Source organism: Littorina saxatilis, linkage group LG3 (assembly GCF_037325665.1).
Source record: "Littorina saxatilis isolate snail1 linkage group LG3, US_GU_Lsax_2.0, whole genome shotgun sequence".
Lineage (NCBI taxonomy): Eukaryota > Metazoa > Mollusca > Gastropoda > Littorinimorpha > Littorinidae > Littorina > Littorina saxatilis.
Window position 1 is genome coordinate 65,993,633 of NC_090247.1, and position 26,109 is coordinate 66,019,741.

The 26,109-nt window shown below is 44.0% G+C and overlaps 2 protein-coding genes across 4 annotated transcripts; both read left to right on the forward strand.

Annotated features, from left to right (window-relative positions):
* Positions 1–477: 477 nt before the first annotated feature.
* LOC138962971 (uncharacterized) lies at positions 478–13,909 on the forward strand. The gene is made up of 4 exons (XM_070334944.1): positions 478–556; positions 1,651–1,749; positions 11,720–11,869; positions 13,705–13,909. The coding sequence occupies exons 1-4, from the start codon at positions 511–513 to the stop codon at positions 13,872–13,874; spliced, it is 465 nt and encodes a 154-aa protein (XP_070191045.1). The 5' UTR covers positions 478–510; the 3' UTR covers positions 13,875–13,909.
* Positions 13,910–14,047: 138 nt separating this feature from the next.
* On the forward strand, positions 14,048–25,862 carry LOC138962970 (uncharacterized). Of its 3 annotated transcripts, XM_070334940.1 has the most exons (6): positions 14,051–14,745; positions 16,957–17,034; positions 17,932–17,988; positions 18,991–20,690; positions 22,969–23,080; positions 24,392–25,862. In XM_070334940.1, exons 1-6 carry the CDS (start codon positions 14,547–14,549, stop codon positions 24,721–24,723), a joined length of 2,478 nt encoding a protein of 825 aa, XP_070191041.1. In that variant the 5' UTR covers positions 14,051–14,546; the 3' UTR covers positions 24,724–25,862. The 3 variants fall into 3 exon arrangements, with proteins under 3 accessions (XP_070191042.1, XP_070191043.1, XP_070191041.1); XM_070334941.1 differs by lacking the exon at positions 17,932–17,988 and having other exon boundaries at positions 14,048–14,745; XM_070334942.1 differs by lacking the exons at positions 16,957–17,034; positions 17,932–17,988 and having other exon boundaries at positions 14,050–14,745.
* The last annotated feature ends 247 nt before the right edge of the window (positions 25,863–26,109 follow it).

A 26,109-nucleotide genomic window follows, 5' to 3' on the forward strand; every position in this document is an offset into this window, starting at 1 on the left:
AATTATCATAGGGTACCCTTTCAATTAAATATGCAAATTGGAGCCATGATTCTCTGCTGATTGCTTGCTGATCACTGGCAGTGATTGCTAAGCACGTGTGTTTTCCTAAATTCATGTAAACTTAGCCCATATCCACGCGACCTTGATAAAAACATGATGTGATTGACGAGTGTTGGCCAGCTAGCAATTGCTGCAACAAATCTTGAACTCTGATGAGTATATTTTCAAAAGGAAAGGGTATCGTATAAAGCCCACACTGCATAACATACACGTCAGAGTAAGTTGTTCTTTGTGATGCAGGTTTAATTAAAGCTGTTCATCAGAGTGCTATAGTTGCTTTGCCTTGCTTTGAAATGCTGCATCATTAAAAGGGGCTCCTAGTAACTCTGCAACAGCGCTTTAAAATCCTCACTAACTGATCTCAGTTATTTCCGGCCATCGTCTATAATACATTTGAGTGGGTTTTTTTCAGCTTCGGATTTGTCTCATTATGTTGCGGATGAAGAGGAAATGGACAGCTATGAACCCTCAGCCGATACTGTTTCCAAGAGTGCAGGTGTGTAATATCACTCATATGTATTTTAAGATGATATTTTGTCCGGTACCGGTGTATAGACCTAATCTTATCAGTCAATATTGTTATTCTGATAAACACGTGGGGGAATAAGGAAATCACATTGGAGAGTCTCACGCCACCCTATTCCAGCCATGGGGCTTAATTGCTTCGGAATTGCTTCCATTTTCAGCACTTTGAAAATCAACTAACAGACGCGGTCACTATCATACTAACCTGACGGCTAATTGCAACGTCTAAAGATGATTTTGAATTATCTTATTCTGCTTATTTTCTGACAAAACAAAGGAAATGATGCTATTTCTTTCCTTGAATCTGACAAAATGTCTGAACTAGACAGGTGTCAGTCACACAGGGGGATAAAGCGTATTTGTTACGTAACGGCGAAGGGATGATTTGCCATGTCTGTGAGCTTTTTACTGTCGTGCGTGCATGGTCACATATTGTATGTTGATAGTTTAGCATGCCACACCTGTTGTTATCGTGCAACAGGCCGGGCAGCATGACGCCGAGGGTGTGCCTTCCAATTACAAAATATGCAAATCAGAGCCGGATACTAATCCTTCTCATGAGAAATTATGCGAATCGGAGCCATGATCCGTTGCTGATTGCTTGCTGATCACGGGCAGTAATTGCGAAGCACATGTGTTTTCCTAAACTCACATGACCTTAGCCCATACCCAGGTCACCTCGGTCAAAAAATGATGACATTGATAAGTGCAGGCCATCGAGTAAATTTTCTGCAAGGAACTCTGATGAGTATATTTTTAAAAGGAAAGGGTATCGTATAAAGCCCACACTGCATAACATACACGTCAGAGTAAGTTGTGTTCTTCACGATGGAAGGTTAAAGCTGTTCATCAGCGTGCTAGTTGCTTTACCCAAAGACAGACAGTAAAAAAAGGCCCAGCCTTAAATATTTTTCCTTGTAAAATAAAGTTCAGCCTCAGTATCAGCCTTGCTTTGAAATGCATCAGTAAAAGGGGCTCTGAGTATACTCTGCAAGAGCGCTTGATACATCCTGACAGAGTTATTTCTGGACATCGTCATTTACGTTTGAGTGGGTTTTTTTTCAGTGGTTGACTCATGGTGTGTGATGCCTGATTATGAAGATATCGAGAATGATGTGAAAATGGGCTATGACCTCATTGCCGATGATGTTGGGGAGATTGGAGGTGAGTAATTTTGAGATGACATTTTTTCCGGTGTATGGACATTCTTATTAGTCAATTCAATTCAATTCAATTCAATTCAATAAAACTTTATTGTCTGAATGCAACAAACAGAAATTTTCTTTTGGCTCGTGTACGAGATACAAATTCACATAAAAACACACTCTCAGAACATAATTATAGACATATAAAAGTACACATCAACACTGTTGTTCATCCGTCGATTCGACGAGGACCACTCTAGTCGTCCGGGGATTGCTGGGGCTGGCTATTTCTGTGCGTGCGTAGATGGCTGACAAGGCCGATCCTGGCACGGAAGGTTCAGATACAAAAGGGACAAGGGACGAGTGGGACGTCTCCAGGAGGGTTGATGGCACGGGCTTTTCGGGTCTGTCTCATCAACTCAGCGGCGGTGGTTCTGCTGGCCTCGCACATCTTGGCGCCTTTGTGGACGGAGGAGCACCAGGTGGCACGATCCAGTGCAGATTTCTCCCACGTGTCAGAGTTGATGGAAAACGCTTTCAGTGAGGCTTTGAGAGTGTCTTTGAAGCGTTTCTTCTGTCCTCCGTGGGACCGCTGGCCCTGTTGCAGCTCGCCATAGAACAGTCTTTTGGGCAGTCTTTCGTCTGGCATACGGGCTACGTGCCCAGCCCAGCGAAGCTGGGACTGCATCAGGATGGTAGTGATGCTGGGGAGATCTGCTCTGGCTAGCACTTCTGTATCTGGGACTTTGTCCTGCCACTTTATGCCCAGGATCTTTCTGAGACTTGTTGTGTGGAAATGGTTCAGTTTCCTGGCATGTCGTTGGTACACTGTCCATGTCTCGCAAGCGTAGAGCAGCGTTGGGAGCACCACTGCCCTGTACACTTTCAGCTTGGTCTGGGTGGTGATGCCTCTTCTGTTCCAGACATTTGGGTACAGTCTGCTAAAAGTGGAGCTGGCTCTCGCTATTCTGACGTTCACTTCGTCGTCGATGGTGACATTTTGCGACAGTGTGCTGCCCAGGTAGGTGAAGCGGTTCACCTTGTTGAGTCTCTGGCCATTGACTGTGATGTCGGGCTCGACATAAGGTTTTCCAGGCGCATGGCTGATGGAGGACTTCAGTCTTCTTAGTGCTGATCGTCAGACCAAAGTTTGTGCAAGCACTGGAGAACATGTCAACGCTGCATTGCATATCAGCTATATCAATACACATATAACCCAAACCACACATATCCATACCCGCACCCTCACATACATCCTCCTACATACTCTTGTTTATCTTTTATAATCATAAATACATTATGTTTATATTATTGCTAGTGGTATTCTGATAAGACACATGGGGGAAATTCCAGTAAATCTCATTGGATAGTCACAGTCCACCCTATTCCAGCCATGGGACTTTATTGCTACAGTAACAATATGGAATTTATTTACAACCATGTACACATGCTTCCTTTTTCAGCCCTTCGAAAATCAACTCTGGCAGACGGTCTTTCCATCACTATCATACAAATCTGTTAACCACTGTTTTCAAACTCTAAAAATGATTTTAAATTATCCTCTTCTGCTTATTTTTAAACAAAACAGCATAATTATGCTACTTTTGTCTTTGAATCCAACACAATCTCTGGTCTAATAAAGCAATGGTCACAGGGGGATGAAGCAATTATTTGTTACGATACCGTATCTCGTTTCTCCGTACTATTGATGTAGCTGCCGTCCAGTTAATCATGAGGGTAGCCGCAGCGTAGTATCGTTTCACCGTATTGGAAAGTGTCGTTTCACCGTATGCTTTTACCCGATTGTGCGTTTGTTTGTGCGCACAGTTGTCTATACTTAGGAAAGAGCAATACAAAAAATGAGGCAACGCTCGGCCTTTTGACAGCTGACCAGCCACCACAGCTGCGCAAAAGAAGATGCGTGGGCGCATCAAAGCGACTTAACGTCTGAAACAAGAACTAGACACAGAAAACAGATATGTTAAAAGCTATATGGATGCCTGTGCAGCCGTTGTGAGCATGAGGTAATCGAACGCCTAAGAATTTCACTCTGTGTCAGGTTCACATCTCGACTGCTGTTCAGAGTAATCTCTAAAGAACAACTTTTATATTTTCATTATTATTTGAACGTTTCTGTTTTAATTCATGTTTGTGACATTGCATAGCATTGCATAAAGGTGAAGAAGTACTTTCATATGGCTCTTCTTAATTGGCAAACACAGTGTGTGTGTGTGTGTGTGTGTGTGTGTGTGTGTGTGTGTGTGTGTGTGTGTGTTTGTGTGTGTGTGTAGACAATCGCATAACATGTATGATTTGTTAATAGTGAATACACCAACTAATTAACGAAAGTAAGAAAAGTGTTTTTGAGTAGTTTTTTTTAAGGTATGTGTATGTATTTATGTGTGTGTGTGTGTGTGGGGGGGGGGGGTTACAATAATCCGCATGCGAACATGGATTAAATTACATATCTTAACCCGACTCACATTTAGCATTAACTTCAGATTAATAGCTTGGACACTGAACTACGCTTCACCCCTAAAGGGGAAGCAACCCCTTAAAAAAGAACGGCCTTGACCCAAACCAAGTTAACAAGAGTCAAGGTCATACCGCTCTCGCGACCTATCACGCGAGACCCACCCGGCGCCATGTTAGAACGTCACTCCTACTTCAGCCTCCGATCAGCTCGGACGTGTTTTCACAGCTACGCTACAGGCTTTCAGCCTACTACTGTTTTTCAAGCAGTTTTTTCACCCCGTTCTACAGGTCCCTGCCTAAGCAAGATTGGGTGAGCTCTTTCTAATTTGTTCGGCTCCTGTTCGTTTGTGTCTTTCTCCGTTTTGCAGTCTGTTTCGTGTTTACGTTTCTTAGACTGTTTGTTTTCGTCAGCAATGGCTGACAAAGAGAGAAAGAAGCCTCAGACTAGGCAAATGGCTGCTGAGTGTTCGCCTAGTAAGGTCGCACATAAAGAGACAGGCAAAAGTACTACCGTCTCGGTTCATGACCCAGTTTCGCAAACTACCATGTCCGTTAATATTTCGGACCCCGATAGCCCAGTCATGCCTGTACTGAAAGAAGCTAAAAGTAAGGCTCCTTCAGCCAAGAAGAGACGTAGTGGTAAAGACAAGACTCGTGCGAAAGATGATTTTTCCTCCCTTTTTGAGAAGTTTTCTGTCAATATGAATAACATGTTTGCACAACAACAGCAGTTTGCAGCTGATTTGCATGCTACTCGTAAGGAGTTGCACTCGCTCCCAGCGGGAGTGGGCGGAGTGGCTTCGCTGGCTTACGTTAAGCCTAAGGTTCCGCCTTCATGCACTATCACGTCGGCCGACGTGCACGCAGAGCAGGGTGATTTCTTCACTCAAGGGGCGGTTTCACGCTCTTCAGGTTTGTCAAGTTCACCGGTAGCCAGGTTCTCTGGTGAAAGTGTTCAAGTTGGGCCGGAACTAGTAGCCCCCCCGCCGCGGCTGGGGGGTGAAAGTTTCTTTCCCGGAGGCTATCGCTCTTTCTAAGAGGCGGAACTCATGGGGGGTCAACACCGGACAACAAGTTGGGCCGGAACTAGTAGCTCCCCCGCCGAGGCTGGGGAGTGAAAGTTCGACTCTCCCGGAGGCTATCGCTCTTAGTAAGCGGAACTCACGGGGGGTCGACACCGGACAACGAGACAGTGGTACTCACAGGCAGACTGTTATGTCTCCGGTGAATGTGTACAAGTCTCAACTTCCTCCCTCTGGGCAGGATGCTGCTTTTGGGCAGGCTTTGCACGGTCCTTCCGTTTTGCAATCAGCCTCGCCTGTGGTCGATCGTTTTAGTGACGCAGCTAGTCACAGTGACTTTCACGGTCCAGCCACAGCAGATTCGGAGTTCGACGATTCTCACTCGCTTTCTGAGGAGGAAGTCGATGTCAAGTTGTCACTCAGACTTAAACCAGCTATGGTTACTGCAGCTCAGGTGTCTGCCAAGTACTTCGCTGAAGGGGTGACAGCTATGACGAGCTCTGCGGCACCACCACCCTCAGCGGTGGGTGATTTCCGCCCTGCCTTAACGGAAGTTCAGGGATATCGCTTTAGCGAGTCTCCTTCTGTTGCTTACGAACTTTCCAAGGTGCTGGCTAGAACTTCGGGTTCTGAGAATAGCTTGCCTGTGGATACTGTGCCTTTACTGGCTGCACACGGTCAGGCGCCTGATGCTGCTCAGCCATGGCTTGCCTCAGGCCAGTTACGGAAGTCGAGCACTTCTGTTCATTCACGCAAGTTTGCTCTCTCCCGTCGTCACCACAGCCTTATTGAGACTTACGCTTTGCCGAGTGCACCGCTTCCGGTCACTACGGAGTTGGCTAATCTCAGAGAGGATGTCTATCGTTTGGACAAAACTTGTGCTTACTCTGAAGGCGCATTGATTGGTTTGGAGGAGACGGGAAGATACTCGTTGGAACTTGCGTCTCTTTCAGAGACACTTCTTAGATCCCTTTCTCGGTCGATCGCGGTGTCGTTGGATCCTTTCGAATTTCGAAACGACGCTAGCGTGAAAGACGTCCCCATACTCCTGGCCTCTTTGGCTAAGGTTTCAGCCGAACAAATGTCAGTCGCGGCACGGTTGTACGCACATGCGGTTTACACGCGCAGGGACGCTTTCTTGTCTGGCTCTAGAATTCAAGATAAGTCTACTTTGGACTTGCTCAAGGTCTCTCCTTTCACAGAGGGTTCTTTGCTTGGTCAACCTTCACTTGACGCGCTTGACAAACAAACACAAAACGCTAAGGACTTAGCGATCGCCAAGCTCGCCCAACACGGTTTCGCTAAGCCTCAGGCCAAACAACAGGGTCCCCCTAAAGCGTCTTTCACTTCTGCTAATCGAGGACGCGGCTCTCAGCATTCACAATCCTCTTTTAGGGGCAGAGGCAGGGGCGCGCCTTACCCCAAGAAGAAGCCGTCTTTCGGCAATGCTAGGGGGTCGGGGCGAAAGCCTAACCCCCAATGACGAGGCCCCGAGCTACTCATCCCCGCAGCCCCCACCCTTTTGGTGGCGGGCGGCCCCTCCCGGGCCCTTCCCTACTGGGTACAGCATGTAAACAGTCAGTGGATAGTGGGGATAGTACGTTCGGGGTTCAGGCTGCTCTGGAAAGAGGAGAAAGCGCCTCTTACCAGAACACCTCCTGCGTTCAAATTTCCGACAAAACCAGAGGCAAAGGCCACAATTCAGTCGGAAATCGCTGCTCTTCTTCAAAAGGAAGCAGTGGAAGTTGTTTCAGACCACAACTCCCCGGGCTTTTACGGGAGGATATTTGTAGTCCCAAAGAGTTCGGGAGGGTGGCGTCCAGTCTTAGACCTGTCCCCGTTGAACAAATTCCTCAGGGAGATTCGGTTTACCATGGAGACTCCCTTTTCAGTTCGGGAGGCACTCAGACCAGGGGATTGGGCAACATCAATAGATCTGACGGATGCGTATTTTCATATACTCATGCATCCGTCAGATCGAAAGTGGCTCAGATTTCGGTGGGCAACAGAGATTTACCAGTTCAGGGCCCTCCCCTTCGGCTTGTCTCTGGCCCCTTGGGTCTTCACAATGGTGACACGACAACTTTGTTCCCTGGTCAGGCAAAAAGGCATTCGCCTGCGTGCATATTTAGACGATTGGCTCGTCCTACATCAGAACCAGCAGTCTTGCAGTCTTCACACGCAGGCAGTGTTGAATCAGGCAAACGATCTGGGTTTTCAGATCAACCAGAGCAAATCAGAGCTGATACCGTCTCAAAACTTCACGTACCTAGGGATGACCTTCGATACGGTGGCATGGTCAGTTCGTCCCTCCCTGAGAAGAGTCAACAAGCTTCAAGACCTACTCAGGTCTCTCAGGTCACAGAAACAGGCCAAGGCCAGGGTCTTGGCGTCGGCTCTAGGACAGATGGAATCGATGGCCACTCTCATTCCGCTGGGGAGAGTATGCAAAAGGCCGTTTCAGGCTGCACTCAACTCGGAGTGGAATCCAGCTTGCCAGGGCTGGGATGTATCTGTTCAGATACACAGCTGGTTTCGACAGACCACAAATCAGTGGTTGCAAGCAGACTTGTTTCTGGGGGTTCCGATTGTGCTTCCTCCTCCGGATGTCGACATGTTCACGGATGCGTCTCTGTTAGGCTGGGGTGCTCATCTTGCACATCTCACGGCCTCGGGGACTTGGCCCGAGAGTCAAGCCCAGTCTCACATAAATGTGTTGGAGTTGGAGGCAGCCTTTTTGGGGCTTCGGAGCTTCTTCCCTGCCGTTGTCGGAAAGCATGTTCGGCTACATACCGACAACACCACGGTAGCGGCTTATGTGAACAAGCAGGGCGGTTCACGGTCGCAAACACTCTCAGTCAGAACTTGTCAGATCCTGCGGTGGTGTGCTCAACATCGGATCACTCTGTCGGCGAAGTTCTTGCCAGGTCGGCTCAATGTTCTGGCCGATGCTCTCAGCCGTTCGTCCAGTGTGTTGCACACGGAGTGGACGATCACCCACCATGCACTTCAGAGATTGTGGGTTCAGGTCGAAAAGCCTGTAGTCGATCTGTTCGCTACGAGGTTTTCCCGGAGACTACCGGTATTTGTCTCCCCGTTTCCCGATCCGGAAGCTTGGAAGACAAACGCTCTGGAGATCAACTGGTCGGATCTCACGGCGTACGCCTTCCCTCCGTTTCAACTGCTGGGCAGGGTACTCAGAAAGGCCGAGATGGAACGCCCGTCTCTCATTCTGGTGGCTCCAATGTGGACAAGCCAACATTGGTTTCCGGACCTGCTTCGTCTCACAGTAGGTCCTCCTATTCCGCTAAACCTAGAGAGGGGAGATCTGCTACAACCACGCACGGGCGTTCTTCACGAGAATCCGCAGGCTCTGCGGCTTCACGCGTGGAGACTGTGAGAAAATCTTTGCGTCGCTCAGGTGCTTCCGAAGGGACTTTGGATCTGGTTCAAAAGGCTCACAGGCAGTCTACTAGTTCTGTTTACACATCACACTGGTCTGCATGGGTAGCATGGTGCGCAGATAATGGGGTCGAAGCTACATCCCCTCGGTCAATGCAGGTAGCTAATCATTTGTCTTGGTTGGCCTCCCAAGGCAAGTCCCCATCATCTCTTAAGGTCAGGAGATCAGCGATTTCGTCCACCTTAAAGCAATTAGGTCGCACTATTTCCCTGGGTGGAGTTATTGCAAGCGTGTTAAGAGGCGCTGCATTGGATTTTGTTAAGACAAAGACTCCAGTCCCAGCCTGGGATCTGTTTTTAGTTTTGAACTTCTTGAGATCTTCGGATTTTGAACCTTTACATTTGGCAAGTCTCCATAATCTTACACGTAAAGCTCTTCTGCTCACTTTACTGGCTACAGCTAGACGGAGCAGCGAAGTACACGCGCTCTCAGGCCTTCCAAAAGACATCTCTGTTGAGAGTGATGGTTCTATCTCACTTCGTTTTAGACCCGATTTCTTAGCAAAAAATCAAAAGCCTCACCATCCTGCTCCCGTTATCAGGATTCCGTCTTTGTCCACTATACTAGCACCAGGTGACCCTGACATGACAAATTGTCCAGTGCGAACACTTAGCAGCTATTTGTCTAGGACTGCTCCGTTAAGAGCTAAGGAACAGAGACTTCTGTTTATCTCACTCAATACTGCTCGGAACAGGGACCTGTCACGGGTGACTTTGGCTAGGTGGATCGCCACACTCATAAAACAAGCATATGAGTGGTGGCAGAAAGGAAAAGGGGGGGGGGGCAGTCCGTTCTCCCCATGTCGTCTGCACGTACTCATGAGGCGAGAGCCTGGGCCTCGTCTTTGGCCGTACTACAGTCAGGAAGGCTGTCTGAAGTACTTGACTCTGCGTATTGGGCGTCTGAAGACGTCTTCATAAATTTTTACTTGCGTGACATTGCAAGTACGCGGCAAGATGGGACCAACTCCTTACCGGCTGTGGTAGCCGCAGGACAGGTTCTTCCAAGATCATAGAGTAAGTACCCGCCACCTACATTAGCAATCTGCTAAATGTGAGTCGGGTTAAGATATGTAATTTAATCGAAAATTTTATAAGTAAATTTTGATTTGATTAATATACTTACCCGACTCACATCGTTAATACCCTCCCGCCTACCCCGCTTAGGGTTTCCATAAAAAAGAACAGATCATTTCAGTAGGAGTGACGTTCTAACATGGCGCCGGGTGGGTCTCGCGTGATAGGTCGCGAGAGCGGTATGACCTTGACTCTTGTTAACTTGGTTTGGGTCAAGGCCGTTCTTTTTTAAGGGGTTGCTTCCCCTTTAGGGGTGAAGCGTAGTTCAGTGTCCAAGCTATTAATCTGAAGTTAATGCTAAATGTGAGTCGGGTAAGTATATTAATCAAATCAAAATTTACTTATAAAATTTTCGAATACAAACAAACATGAGCGTATGTATAACTGACTTTGTGTGGGTGAATGGACAGACAGGAGAAAGAAATATAACAACAGACATTCTGATACACACAAATAATAATTCTTTCCAGTTGGGTTGGTAATGTAAATAACGGCTATTGCGCATGCGCAGTATGACCCAAAATTGCTGTACGCTCCTGATTGGTGCATATTCTACCTACCAAGAGCGATGTGTCTATACCGCAGCAAAATTCGTCTGCTACAGACCGAGGCCCATCCAACCACACAAACCCCCTTGCACTTTCGTGTAAAAACTTTTACGGTGAAACGACACTTCTAGTACGTTCCACTGAATGAGTACGTTGAAATAGGAAACGGGGAAACGACACTTCTAGTACGTTCCACTGAATGAGTACGTTGAAATAGGAAACAGTGAAACGACACTTCTAGTACGTTCCACTGAATGAGTACGTTGAAATAGGAAACAGTGAAACGACACTTCTAGTACGTTCCACTGAATGAGTACGTTGAAATAGGAAACGGGGAAACGACACTTCTAGTACGTTCCACTGAATGAGTACGTTGAAATAGGAAACGGTGAAACGACACTTCTAGTACGTTCCACTGAATGAGTACGTTGAAATAGGAAACGGTGAAACGACACTTCTAGTACGTTCCACTGAATGAGTACGTTGAAATAGGAAACGGGGAAACGTTCAACCGGGAGCACACCCACTGTACCACAAGTTCACGCCAGAAAAGTTAAGGTCAAAACAAGGAGATTAATGACATGTTTGCTTTGTTTTTTTAACACTTCAGTGGAATGGAAACATGGCGATCTTAACCAACCGATTTATGTATTTGACACGTTAATTTTTGCATGGCATTTACATGAATTTTAAAGAATTACCAATACGCCTTTTTTGTTCCTGCACAAAACTAATATCTTGAAAATTAAAGAAATTATTAAATTTATCTCCTATCTCACAACTTATATACCCTTTTGTCCCACGGAATGTTATAAAAAATGTTCATGAACCATACATTGCCCCATCCCACCCATTCCTCAGGTGTCATCAAGAGGCGCGCCCTCTTCTCGGCTGCATGCCGTGAAACGGGTTTTGGTGAAGGTGAAAGGGGTGGATTGGTGCAGATTATCAGGATAGTATAGTGTTTGTTTTTAGAGTGTACAAGGGCGGATCTGGGGGGGGTTACACGGGTTACGTAACCCCCCCCCCCCCAAAAAAAAAGAGGTAATTTATTGGCTCAGGATGCACCAGATAGCTCTATTTTGCTTCTTTGGATAAAAAAAATTTCCGGGGGAGGGGGCATGCCCCCGGACCTTCCTAGAGGCTTATAGGCGCCTTCGGCGCCGTCAACTTGTATCTTCGCAGTCATTTTGTAACCCCCCCCCCTCCAAAGTGAATTGATCCGCCCTTGGTGTACCATGTACACTTTTAACTCACAGGTAATCTATGGGTTGAATGTAAAATGTTAAACAAAAGGAGTTTATAGGCAATTTAATGCTGATGCAACATTTACGACAACTTATCAAACCTAAACTGTTGCTCTTCTTTGAGTTCGATCAACCACTACTCCATGGAATATTTGCAGATCTGCTGGATTGTCTCGTTGAAAGCAAAGCAGGTATGCTGCAAAAAGAATGGGGACCCCAAAGTGCTGCATTAATGCGTCGGAGGATACAGGACACAGCGGAGGAGGAAGAAGATGACATGGGATTCGGTCTGACGTTTGATGATGAAGGTGAGCGTTAAGATAGGGGACACCTTACAGAGATCTTGCTGACTAAGCAAATAACAATAGTTTACACTAACACAGATCTATCCAGACTTGAGCCTTAGCTAAGATCTTCTTTGCGTTTGCAGACACATATCACAAATCAACAAAAACTAGATGTTTTCCTTGTAGAATTATAATGTTTTTAAGGAAGTAATTTGTACATGTAATTTGCTTAATTGAGAGTTACGTGTCAATCTGCAAGGTAATCATACACAAATCCCACTTAGCACAGCGAGCAGGCAGGATGTTTATTTTGGGCATGAACGTCTGATCACGTGTAAAAGCCGGGCCAGATCTGAGACAGTATTGAAGACGAACCGTTTTCACGGGAAGAACTGTGCCGTTCAAGAAACCTGAACTCCAACACGAATGACGGTACATGTATGACACACCAACACAGGTAGGCCATACTTAAAACTGAGCAAAGATCGTTTTCAACTGTGCAAATTGAAATTCTTTTTTTCTGAATTAACTTCGCAGAATTACATTGGTATCAGTTAGAACATGAATTCAGGAAAATATATTCATCCTGCACAGAATTAAAAGCACTAGCAGGCAGACTTTAGGTCTTTGGTTCGTGTATAAGTGGAAGAGTCAGCGCTCAGCAGTCTACCCTGCTGGAAATGGGTACCTGACCCTGTTTAGAGCCGGGGAAGGCAAAGGCAGCGATGGAGAGGGGATGGGCTTCATCCTCACAAAGCTGGCCCGAGTGTAGATGAGATCTCTAACATCTAGCTCCCCAGTACGACCAAAAATGGATATCGACTTATTTTTCCTTTACCTTTTTATAAGTGGAAGGGTGATCTTAACCCAGGCAAAGATCTTTGGTGGATTTTACAGAATGCATGAGGGACTAATTATATTTTAAGTTACCTTTAATATTTTGTAACAGCAAATACAAATGATTTGCGAGAGATCTTCTAACTTTTGGGTGGCCGAGTGGTAACGCACTTGCGCTCGGAATCGAGAGGTTGCGTGTTCGACCCTGGGTCAGGCCGCTATTTTCTCCCCCCTTTCCTAACCTAGGTGGTGGGTTCAAGTGCTAGTCTTTCGGATGAGACGAAAAACCGAGGTCCCTTCGTGTACACTACATTGGGGGTGCACGTTAAAGATCCCACGATTGACAAAAGGGTTTTTCCTGGCAAAATTGTATAGGCATAGCTAAAAATGTCCACCAAATACCCGTGTGACTTGGAATAATAGGCCGTGAAAAGTAGGATATGCGCCGAAATGGCTGCGATCTGCTGGCCGATGTGAATGCGTGATGTATTGTGTAAAAATTCCATCTCACACGGCATAAACAAATCCCTGCGCTTAGAATTGTACCCACGGAATACGCGCGATATAAGCGTCATATTGATTGATTGAGTTGTGTTTTGCAAGACTTTATTTTAGAAAGAGAACCAAGAGCAATATTTGTGTATGCAAAGAGATCGATGCACACACGCTTGTTACACCAGTAACACACACGTATACGCACACACACACATTGTGAAAGTCAAAAGGCAGCTTTATGTATTCAAGTTAGATAGTACCGCTCACTTAATTGCTTAAAGCAATAGGCACAAGTAAAAAGCACACATTTTATCCACTCCTGTACTGTACATGTTTCACCTCCCCCTGCCAGGCCAGGTGATATTTATACAAAGAGCAAAATTGATCACAACCGTACTAATTCATTTTTAAATATGTCATTTGGACGCTACACCTAAACTAGCATCTATGACTGAAATAAAAATGAATTTGTTTTTCTTATTCCATTATAATTTAAACAGAAATATTTGTGTTTCTCAAACCAGATATGTGCTCATGTGCACCTGAAACAGAAATCCCTGTACATGTATCTTCAGCAAAACAGGAAAGGAACGTAAACAAAGAGGAAGCTGATTTTCTGTACTCAAAGCTTGGCGCTGACATCAATGAAAAGTGCTATGAGTTTTCCTTTAAAGGTAGGCTTTACTGTTTATAGAAAAAAGACAAACTTTCAATCACATAGTCAGATTGATTATATAAAAGGATCTACCCTGACAAAAAAAACAAATCACCAACTGCCCAAAGACCATTGTAGGGAGGCAATTAATATGATAAAAAGAAGGAAACTGTACATATTCAATAAAGTTTATGTTTAAAATAAGACACGATCCATTTATAGTTTTTAATGGTTTTACCGCATGTGCTTTTTAAAAATCAAAAGTTATTGTAGTGCAAACAATGTGTATTAAAGTTTGTCTTGTGTTCTGAGAGCTTTAGCACTGAATGCCTTGCAGCCAACGACATCTAAAGATGTCGTTGCTTGCAGCCTAAACTGGCACGGTTGGCCTAGTGGTAAGGCGTCCGCCCCGTGATCGGGAGGTCGTGGGTTCGAACCCCGGCCGGGTCATACCTAAGACTTTAAAATTGGCAATCTAGTGGCTGCTCCGCATGGCGTCTGGCATGATGGGGTTAGTGCTAGGACTGGTTGGTCCGGTGTCAGAATAATGTGACTGGGTGAGACAATGAAGCCTGTGCTGCGACTTCTGTCTTGTGTGTGGCGCACGTTAAATGTCAAAGCAGCACCGCCCTGATATGGCCCTTCGTGGTCGGCTGGGCGTTAAGCAAACAAACAAACAAACAAAATTGCAGCCTAAAGGGAGGGAAACAGATGGATAGTGTGAGTGGATGTGTTCTTTGTGTCCCAAATTGTAAATTGTATATTGTTTGCTACTTTCCAGAGCAATTAGCTACAGCCCTGCCGCCTCGACGAAGGCGTTCTCGCTCAAGGGACAGAGAAAAATCTGCACCTCAAGGAAGAGTACGTCTTCTCAAAAAAGTCAAAGACACAGTCAGTTCTGGATCTGAAGGTGAATTTTAGCGTTTAAAAAAATGAGTCAAACTCGATACTTTGGTGTGTATTAATGTGTACTCTTTTGATTTGATATGTACTTAGAATGCTTATTTAACTTTTTTGTTTTGCAGTCAAGTACTTTTTACATTATTTTTATTGACTCACCTGAGTAATCTTGAGAGTCATTGTCATGAGCAGTGTTAGATTGTCCCTCCCGCAAAAACTTAACCTTGAGGTTTTATGGAACTTTGAAGAAATCTCTTCACACACTCCAACATTTGATTGCTTCCAGATACGACCCAAGTTTGATTGATCCTCAGAAATGTACTGGTGCCAGGGGTCATGTTTAGATAAACACAATTTAAAAATTACCTATTTTTCAATCGTTTTTGAGAAGTTTCTTTAAAATTTAACACTTTTCCAAGATTTGACTTTACCATGCTTACTGGGTCGTAGACAACCCAGATACACATAAAAGTACATGTAACTGCATCTCTGAAACGGTGGGCTCAGTTTTGGCTTGAGATTTCATGTCATCTTCAAGCACCACACTTCCGGCTAAGTTTCAAATGATTACGTTTGTAAACAAACAAATAAACAATGACATAATTTGAACTTCACAGACTGAATGATGTAGGTCGTGTATGAGATTTGTCAATGGGGTTTGAGAACAAATGTTACAGTGTTAATTCCTATTCAAATGGCGTGTTTCGTGGGACCAATACACTGCAAAGAGACGTTGAAGTGTTTATTCTTCTTCGGATGGCGTGGGTCATGTACGACACATACTTGTTATGTTGATTCCTTCTTTAAAAAGTATGGGTCGTATATGACTCATATCATCCGGACTGTGTAGTCTAAACTATCATCCGGCGAATGGTAAATGAGTTTACAATGTGTTTTTAAAAATCAAAAGTTATGTTAGCCCCAACAATATGTAAGTTTGTCTTGTGGTCTGAGAGCTTCAGCACTGAATGCCTAAGCCTAAGGGGAGAGAAATTATAGTGTGAGTGCGTGTGTCTTTTGTGTCCTAAATTGCATATTACATTATAAGATGTTTGATGGGTTGTTGACAGACCACCTTTTTTGTCGCTCCGAGGGGGAGCATATCGTCTTTTGTTTCATATTTATTGACCAAGGCTGTCGGCCTTGGTCAATAAATATGAAACAAAAGTCGATATGCCCCCCGAGGACCAACAAAAAAGCTGGTCTGACAACAAACCACCAAACATCGTTTTTGTCATCATTTTGGTAGTGAGAAAGTAAGTGCCAAATCAACACAGGGAGCCATGCTTTGAAACACGAGTTCCGTTTTGATGATACATGGTTCGGGGCCCCAGCACGTTGTTGCAACAAAGCTGGCGTGTGAAAGCAACTTTCTGTGTTTTGAGTTCATAAAATGTTGGGATAAATATGTCAGGTTTGAGGATGCACAGTTCTGTTGGTTCCTGTCAGTATTCCACCCCCTCAGTTTTCCGTTGTAAATATTAGTGATCGAATGTGGAAGTTACGTTGGGTCAAATGTCATAGCAGATTTGCGTCGTGCAGCGAAGGAAAGAATTGTGATCTTGTTTCCGACTCATTGTCGCTGCCCTACACGCCACCAGGCGTGAAAGGCAAAACCTACCTAACCTTTCGACTCATTGCCTCTTTGTTTTTCATTAGACCTGTCATTCTGCTTGCTCGGCTTTAGGTATTTGCATATCTTGTTGCTATTTTCTTTGCTTTTATTATTATTTCTTATTTGCGCTTCGTTTATCGATACAACGTCTTGTGCACGGGTCAAAATTTGTGTGTCAGGGGTCAATTGGTTTGACTTGAACTTGACGTTCGTGTTTCTGCGAACGTCTGTGTATCAAAACACAGATACACGCACTCTATGACTTTGTAAAAAGACAAAACATATCGCTAGGTTTCATTTGTTTGTGATGAATTTATGACCTTTCATGAAGTAGTTTTGTTTTTTGTTTACTTTTGCCAGTTTGCCAGTTCGTTTTTGGAACTTTGCAAAGCAGTGTCGTCTGTTTAGGTCTGAAACGCCAATGAAAAGAGCCGAAGAATCCCCGAGCGTTTCTATTGGGTTTGCTTTTGATTATCCATGTATAACCTGCTTCCTGCAACTATGGTAACCGGGGATTTATTGCATGGGGAACATGAGATTTATTTCCCAGGTGTTTGGGAATAAAAACTCGTGAAAATGATGACAAATTTATTTGCTACTTTCCAGAGCCAGCTACGGGTACAGCTCGGCTGCCTCATGGAAGGCATGTTCTCTCAAGTGACAGAGCAAGTTCTGGATCTCAAGGTGAATTTTAGTGTTTAAAGAAAAAAAAGTCAAACTCAATACTCTGGGTTTTTTTACAAAATGTATTTTAAACCTAGACAACATCTATACATATAAATAAAAGAGAGTGTCTGTCTGTCTGTGTGTGTGTGTGTGTGTCTGTCTGTCTGTGGTCGCCATACCTCAGAGATGGCAAAAGATAAGCACAAGATATTTTGCATGCACACTGCCCTGGACCCATAAATGTGCACTTGGGTTTTAGTTTCTCCAGACATTGTTTGCTTCCTCGGATAATTACCCTCCCCATCTATCAATACGGTCTATATAGTGCAAGGGAGGTAAGTCATGCTTTGTTACCCACGGAAGGGAGGTAACTCATCAAACCAGTATACCGTGTCATTCTCAAGGGTTACCCCCCGCCCGCTATCATCCCGCCGCCCCCCCCCCCCCCCCCCCACACACACACACACACCCTGCCCCCTGCTCCCCCTCCTTGCCTTCCAGATCATCGCGAATAATGTTTACGAAACGATCGCCTCAGTGCAAGATCACGAGAATTTACAGATTTCTCTCCCCTGTTCAAAAAGGTATGACGCGCTCACTCATGAGGTATGCGTGCTTTGATCAGACGGTTGAACTACAGTGGGTGTGAGAAGGGGTAAACAAATCACGAAGAACACGTTGAACCAAATAGAAACTTGCCTTGCCTATACATCCAAATGTATGAGCTCACACTGTCATTTTTCTTATCCACATTGGAATAAGATTCGAGAGGTTTCTGAGAGAGGGGAGAGCAGAAACACCCGGGCGAAGCCGGGCCTGACTGCTAGTTCTCAATAATTGTTGGAGGACTGTTTCATACATGTGCTTTAGTTGACTGCAGAAAATGGAATGACTTCATTTCAAATTCTTTTGCAGAGAGCCCAACACCTGAGAGAGAAAGTTTTTTTGCTAGCACTAGCAAGAAAGTTCATGGTAATTGCATAAGTTTTATTTTTTCAATACTGCTCTTTCTTTGTGAGTTATTAAGTGTGATTTACTCAAGAACAGTCCTGTCTGTGTTACATACCCCATTTCCATCTCTTCTGTATTCTCTCTTACCCCTCTCTGTTCGCGTGTACCAATGTGTGTGTGCATGTGTGTTTTTGGATGGATGGATGTATGTCTAACCTGTCTGTTAGAGCATTGCAAAGTATGCATAAAATATTAGTTGTATATATAAACAGCTAATGTGTTTTTAGCGTACAGATAGGGGCTGATATTTTGACGAGAACAAGTATAATATATGCTGAGTCGATAGTGTTTATATTGCTAATGTGACCTTCATGGTTACAAACTTGCGGAATGAAAGTGTTGTCTTCGTTGCGTTGATCTCGGGTACGGTAGCAGACAAAATCCTCACGCGCATCATTTTTGTGCATCCACACCGCTGCACACTCTCACACTGTTTCAGCAACAACACCAAGTGCATTTGATTTCGATTTGACAACGCGGCTGTTAAGGGACAGAAATTACATTTTTAGTCCTGTTTTATCAGGAAATAATCAGATAAGGGTATTTTATCGACATCTTTAGAGCTTGGAAAGAGTGCTGAGTGGAATTTTCCGGGTGTGCTAGCGATTAAAACATTGTTTGGTAGAGATGGTTAAACCGGAAGCATGCTTTAATTGGTTATTGATGTAAATATAAAGGATATTCGACAAATTCCATAGAAATATAGAACGATGATTGAAAAGAGGACAGTGTGAGACTATCCAATCACGACCCCTGAATTCCCCCCACGTTTCTATGAGAATAGCAATGTCTATTCATTTTCCGGAGAAACATAATAGTGTGTTTATGTATACTTTCACCAATTGCTAAATAAACGTTGCTGATATGCATGCATGTGTCATACCCGTACATATTTCTTGTGCCATACGTTTTGGGTTTGTTTGATGCGTTTATCATGCGATTTGTGCCTTTCCTTACTTTCAGGAGGCCCAGCACCCAAAGAACAAGTGCGAGAAACAAAAGAAAGACAGAAGGCCAGCTTACCTCAAACGTACAGTAATTGCATGTTCCTGTCGGAGAAGCCGAGAGGAGCAGTTCGACACAGGAAGGTTGTAAGAGATGACGGGGTTGAGGCTACATCCCTTGATTTTGACAGGGCAGCCACGGCGAACTTGACGGAAAGAGACGACCTGAGCATGTTGACGGAAAGAGGAACAGAGCTCTCTCCTGACATGATGGAGGTTGAGTCTAGTAGTTTAGAGCCAATGGTTCAAATGTCTTTCGCCAGGAACAAGTCAACGTACCCTTTTATGGCATCTGCACAACATCAACTGCAGAATCAACTGCAGCAGCACCCGCTGAATCAACTGCAGCATCAACTGCCGCATCAACAGCAGCAGCAGCAACTGCAGCATCAACAGCAGCAGCAGCAGCGGCAACAGCTGACATCAGCATCAATGGCTTTTTTGCGAGGTTCGTCACTGCTTGGGGCACCGAAGGCCGGTTTTAGACAATCAATGTCTTTTGGTGGTTCTGCGGGAAGCTTACTTAGCACAGCAGCGAAGCCCCCTGCTGGTGAATCTGGTTTTGGAGCACCAATGCCTGTTGGGTCTGGAGGACTCTTTGGTCAATGTAAACCGATATCCTTCGCCGGAGAACCTGCAGCCCCTGCAAATCAACCTGGTTTTGGAGCACCAATGCCTGATGGTGATTCTGCAGGGTTCTCCTTCGGTGCAGCAGCAAAGCCCCCTGCAAGTCAATCTCTCTTCGGTCAAGCATCTGCAGTCCCTGCAAGTGTATCTGGTTTTGGAGCCTCAATGCCTGATGGTGTTCCTACATTGGCCGTTTTCGGCCAAGGAGCACCAAGGCCTGATGGTGGTTCTGCAGGATTCTCTTTTGGTGCAGCAGCAAAGCCCCCTGCAAGTCAATCTCTTGTTGCAGCACAAATGCATGGTTCTAGTGCGCAATCTAATTTAGGTTTTGCAGATCCTACCTTTGGTTTTGGAGCTCCAAAACCTCATGAAATACCAGAAGGCCTAATCTTTCCCCCACCCCCTCTTTTAAAACCACCACCTCCACCACCGCAAGCACGGCAGATACCACACCCACCACCACCAACCATGGCAGCTTTGAAGGCTTCTACACCCGCCCCTCCCCGTCCTCCTAGAAGTGGTGGACTGGAACAGTGTTGGCAATCAAGATCAGCTCAAATAGTTTGTCAATCATCACTAGCTGCCAAGCTACCACAGAGACGTTCAAATTTACGTCAACCAATACGTATAGCCATGAAGGAGCTGCTACAGGAGAAGGAAGAGAGGCCTCAGATGCTGACAACTGCACCAGATGCTTTCTTCGATCCAGAGTCCAATATGCAAGAACTCCTGCAGCAGGAGGAAGAGGAGCCTCTGCTGCGGCCGGCAGCGCCATTCAAGAAGAGTAAGAAGAAGAAGAGATCCTCTGTGGTTCACGAGATGGAAGCTGTCTCACGCTGGGAATCGAAAGAGGAGTTCCTGCTGAGGAAGCAAGGCATTGAGGAGCAGCAGAGACGAGTGGATGAGCTGGAACAACACGTGGACTACGGCGGAGAGACCGGCCTAAAGGAGACCAATTGTCGCCTTTTGGACCTGGATGAGTGGAAGAATGCAGTGAAGGACAACCTGGAGGCTCTTGTGCTGATGCTGAAGGTAAAGTAATGCAAGCAGTGACATGCAGTGTTGTTCCCAGACAGTCCAATTAAAATAACCTGGCGGCAACAACAATAAATATTAAAAAAGCGTGTGTGTCACAAACCCAGACATTCCAGCGACCTGGACTGGGATGCACGAACCAAAAGTGGGTGCCATCCAAACGGGAGAGTACAAACTGTGGTGTTTGATTCGTTGAAATCACAACAAATCTTAATGTCAACTAATCCAACACTGCGGGTAGCTCCCATTTGGACCCCAAGCGGGTTAGGGGGAAGAATTTACCCGATGCTCCTCAGCATGTCGTAAGAGGCGACTAACGGATTCTGTTTCTCCTTTTACCCTTGTTAAGTGTTTCTTGTATAGAATATAGTCAATTTTTGTAAAGATTTTAGTCAAGCAGTATGTAAGAAATGTTAAGTCCTTTGTACTGGAAACTTGCATTCTCCCAGTAAGGTAATATATTGTACTACGTTGCAAGCCCAAGGAGCAAATTTTTGATTAGTGCTTTTGTGAACAAGAAACAATTGACAAGTGGCTCTGTCCCATCTCCCCCCTTTCCCCGTTGCGATATAACCTTCGTGGTTGAAAACGACGTTAAACACCAAATAAAGAAAGAAAGAAAGCTCCCATTTGGGTGGTAACTGTCTTGTGCTTCTGGGGTCAGAACAATGCATCAGACCAAGAAAATTATGCGTAAATGATGAAAAGACTGAGACCTGGGAGCAACACTGAATATGGACATTGACGTCCTTAGTCATAGGTGACTCTCACTGTCTGTTATTGCTGTCTGTGTTTGTCTTTTAATGCTGTGAGTACTCAGACACAGAAAAGTGTATTAATAACAAGAGGCGAAGCCTTCAAGGCTCACGTAAGAAATCGACAAACAGTAACACAAACTCAATCACTCCGTCACACACACACACACACACACACACACACACACACACACACACACACACACACACACACACACACACAGACCAGACAGACCAGACCAGACCAGACCAGACCAGACCAGACCAGACCAGACAGACCAGACCAGACAGACAGACAGACAGACAGACAGAGCATAGGTGAAACTGTGCAAGAAAGCGAGACACTAGATCTAGATCTGTCTGTCTGCATGTAGCCTACTTACATGGACACGACTGCCAAATAGTCTCGGCCCGCTCAAAATAACAATCACCGAGACTTTCAGTAATTCCATCGCGTGACGTCTAACCCTCGTACGTCATAATGTGACGTCAATGTAATATGACGTCTTCAAATGTTAAAGTTTCTACCACAGACATACATACATACATACATACATACGCACGCACGCACGCACGCACGCACAGACAGACAAAAGTTAGCATCGCATAGGCTACACTTACGTGAGCCAAAAACTACTGAAGTAATTCATTGAAAAAATTAGTTCATCGTGATTTTTTTGTATTGAGGATTGTCTTGTTTATATTTGGAGTGATCATTTTTTTTAATTAAAATGTCTCAGTTTGCCCGCTTAAACATTGAGCAGATCGACTAAAATCAATCCGGGTTGGATGAATCACATGTTTCATTAAAACTATAATAATGCTTGCTATTTCTGTCTGTTTCTCTTATTTTCTGTTGTTGTTGTCCGTGTATCTGTTAGTGTTTGTATAATCCTTGTCTTTTGTTGTTTTCTCTCTTGCTCGTAAAGAGTGCCGTGTATAGTTTATTTGTCAAATATAAAGGCTAACCAACAATCCATTCCCATACGTCCGCATTGTTACATCAATTGACAATCTTTTAACCTTCTTTCTACATTGTCAAGAATTAAGGCCGTCTTAACTGTCCCTAGAAACTTACACTCCATGGTATGCGTGCATTCACACGTGTGTGTGTGTGTGTGTGTGTGTGAGTGTGGATGTGTGTGTCTCTGTGTGTGTCTGTTTGACTGTCTGTGTGTCTGTCTGTTTGTCTGTTTGTCTGTTGGTTTGTCTGTCTGTCTGTCTGTTGGTTTGTCTGTCTGTCTGTCGGTGTGTCTGTCTGTCGGTGTGTATGTCTGTCGGTGTGTATGTCTGTTTGTCCTGTCTGTCTGTCTGTCTGTCTGTCTGTGTTTTGAAACCACAGTGCTTGATTGTTTTAACCCTTATGACCTTATAGTACACTGTACCCTTTAATTTTGGTCACCCTCAGCATTTTAACTATCAGCCCGTTTTGTCCCGTATCTAACGAACTTTCGTGAGCGTTACTCCTATGAGTTTCTGTGTATAAAAAAAACTATTTCTGATCTTTATGGACGAAAAAGGTTACGTTCCTCAACTCCTGCTGCCAACTAAATGATAACCTACAAGAACTCCTATGGTTTGACGTGGACAAGTGCAAGCAAATGATGATCGCCGGAGGCCTCAAATCTTTAGGTAAGATTGTTTTATAATCAAAACAGGAATTCTAGGTTATTGGAACGTTTGAGAAAACAAAACGTTACATTTACAGTACGTCGACACGGTGGTCTTTGAAGTAGTTTTTGTTTTGTTTTGTTTTTGTTTTGTTTGTTTGCTTAACGCCCAGCCGACCACGAAGGGCCATATCAGGGCGGTGCTGCTTTGACATTTAACGTGCGCCACACACAAGACAGAAGTCGCAGCACAGGCTTCATGTCTCACCCAGTCACATTATTCTGACACCGGACCAACCAGTCCTAGCACTAACCCCATAATGCCAGACGCCAGGCGGAGCAGCCACTAGATTGCCAATTTTAAAGTCTTAGGTATGACCTGGCCTGGGTTCGAACCCACGACCTCCCGATCACGGGGCAGACGCCTTACCACTAGGCCACCGTGCCGGTCTTTGAAGTAGGCATGCAGACAAACACGCATGGTACAAATAATGAAACCCCCGCGTGTTAGGGGGAGTCCCATATTGGTTGGGACGAGAAAGAATTTACCCGATGCTACCCAGCATGTCGTAAGAGGCGACTAACGGTTTTGTTTCTCCTTTTACCCTTGTTAAGTGTTTCTTGTATAGAATATAGTCAATGTTTGTAAAGATTTTAGTCAAGCAGTATGTAAGAAATGTTAAGTCCTTTGTACTGGAAACTTGCATTCTCCCAGTAAGGTCATATATTGTACTACGTTGCAAGCCCCTGGAGCAATTTTTTTATTAGTGCTTTTGTGAACAAGAGACAATTAACAAGTGGCTCTATCCCATCTCCCCCCTTTCCCCTATCCCATCGCCCCCCTTTCCCCGTCGCGATATAACCTTGAATGGTTAAAAACGACGTTAAACACCAAATAAAGAAAGAAAGAACAAATAATGAACTTATCTCAACATTGTCGATGAAACTTGCTTCAGAAAGTTAGCAGTCCATCTGATTTTGGATTCCTAGGTACTAGGTAAGATTGTTTGTTAGAAGCGATAATGTGCATAATTTAACTAAATTTCTGTTAACTGAAAAAATCTTGCACATTAAGTGGTTGTTATGTAACTTTGCTACATTGAAAAACATTGTCAACCAATCAGTTCTGTTAGTTTTAACTTCATCGGATAGTATTTTGTGTCAGATAAAATGTACTGCTATTGTTACTGCATAATTGGTTGCCATTTAACCAAGTGACCGCTTTTGACGGCTTTTTTCGTGTACGGGTTGGCCTGATTTTAAAATGCCTTCAGCCTTCATCTTCTTCTTAGTTCCTGGCCATGCTAGTTTTTTGTTTGTTCACTTTTTCCAGGCCTTACTGCTACTAAAGAACTTGAAAAGTTGGTGGCAACCCTGCTGGTGGTTCTGTCCGTTGTGCTTACGAGCAATGCCAAGTATTCTTGGAGCTCAGATGAAGAACATGTCAGGGAGGCTACTCAGCTCCTGCGCAAGCTTCTAAACAGAAAGGAGAACCTGGCGCTGCTTGAGAGCTCAGGCTTGCCGTTGGAATTTCACGACCCCATTGACAGCGCGATGAAATGGTGCAGGGAGTTTGATGCTAGACATCCCCTTGCATGTTGCACTATGGAGCTGGCTTCCGATTGGCCAGCGTTTTGCTGCAAGGTTTTGGGACTTGCCTGTTAAGGGAGTGTTCATTCTGGTGATGCAGTGATAGCTTTATTGTTGCTTAGCGCTCTTGATTTTTGTTTTCATTTGGTCTTGTTGTTCTCTTTAGAAGGTATTTTTTGGTAACCATGCTAGACATTTCGAAGACAATTTTTCATTTAAATGTATTCATCTTAATGGATAATAAAGTGTTATTATTCTTATTCTTATTTTTATTGTTACAGTGTTGTTAAAATACAAAATTTGCACATGCTTGTGATATTGCTGTTGTTGTTTTGTTATCTTATACCAGGTGTATGCAGATCTTGCTTGATTTTACAAAAACACAAACACACAAAACATGTTGTATCTGTTCGTCTTCTTTGCTTTTACTTGTTTGATTTTATTTTGTTTTGGATGTTTTGTTACTTGCATGAAGATTCTTTGGAATTATTTTTATTTTCATTTTCTTATTGTTCAATTCTCTTTTTCTTTGTTTTCATTTTGATTGCTTACTTTTCAGAAGCAGGTGCTGTTATTTGCGTACTCACGTCTTTGTATTGGGATGACAAAATACTGTTTTCAATTCACAGTTTGATCACTCTTGAAGTTTCTTTTGGACATTGTGGGTTTGCTGTTTGTATATCCTTCTCATACTCTTTAGTTGATGTGTATCTTTTGGTTCTGTCCTTAGCCTTGTTTTGTTTAGATTGCTTGCTTCTTTTAACAGATACTTTGATACATTTTTTTCGTGTTTGTATAGCTTGATTTTGGTTTGATTTACTATGTGTAAAATGCATTTTAATGCATATACTATTTGTATTTAACGTTTTATGCACATATGATTTTGTTTGATTGACACAAGAATTGAGGTGAGGTCGGCTGGGATATGAAGAATCTATAATCATCAACTAACGCTCACTGTGAAACGGTTATAAGCTTTCAAGATATTATTTCAACTTTGGCTACTAGTGTTTTGCAGCCTTTAAATTTATATTTATCCATGTTTAAGTGTTCACACATATTTGTTTAAATCCAACTGCTGATGAGAAACGTTCATTCTGACCTACACGTGTTTTATTTTGCGTTTATGATGTAGTGTTTTCTATTTGTGTGGTTTAGTGATGACCAAGGTTTTGCCTTGATTGATCAAGCTTTTGTTGTTGTTGTTGTTGTTGTTTTTGCAGTGTTGTTGTTGTTGTTGTTTGGCAATGTGTTTTGACGGTCTGTGATTGCTCATTAATGTATGCATTCTGTTTTAGCGGTTTGCTGTTATTGTTATTTTCATCATTTTATTAATCATAGCTTTTTTATACAAGTGGATTCCTTTTCTCACTTCATGTTGAGAATTGGTTTTTTGATATCATAGACACTTTTTCCTTTTATGTATTCTTGTGAGCATTTAAATGCATATTTAAGCAGAAC

Coding starts and splice junctions, on each gene's coding strand:
- LOC138962971 (XM_070334944.1), top strand. CDS start 511: ATGGACAGCTATGAACCCTCAGCCGATACTGTTTCCAAGAGTGCAG. Junction 557..1,650: donor TACTGTTTCCAAGAGTGCAG/GTGTGTAATATC, acceptor GTTTTTTTTCAG/TGGTTGACTCATGGTGTGTG. Junction 11,870..13,704: donor TCTGACGTTTGATGATGAAG/GTGAGCGTTAAG, acceptor TTCTCAAACCAG/ATATGTGCTCATGTGCACCT.
- LOC138962970 (XM_070334940.1), top strand. CDS start 14,547: ATGGATAGTGTGAGTGGATGTGTTCTTTGTGTCCCAAATTGTAAATTG. Junction 14,746..16,956: donor AGTCAGTTCTGGATCTGAAG/GTGAATTTTAGC, acceptor GCTACTTTCCAG/AGCCAGCTACGGGTACAGCT. Junction 20,691..22,968: donor CTCTTGTGCTGATGCTGAAG/GTAAAGTAATGC, acceptor TGGACGAAAAAG/GTTACGTTCCTCAACTCCTG.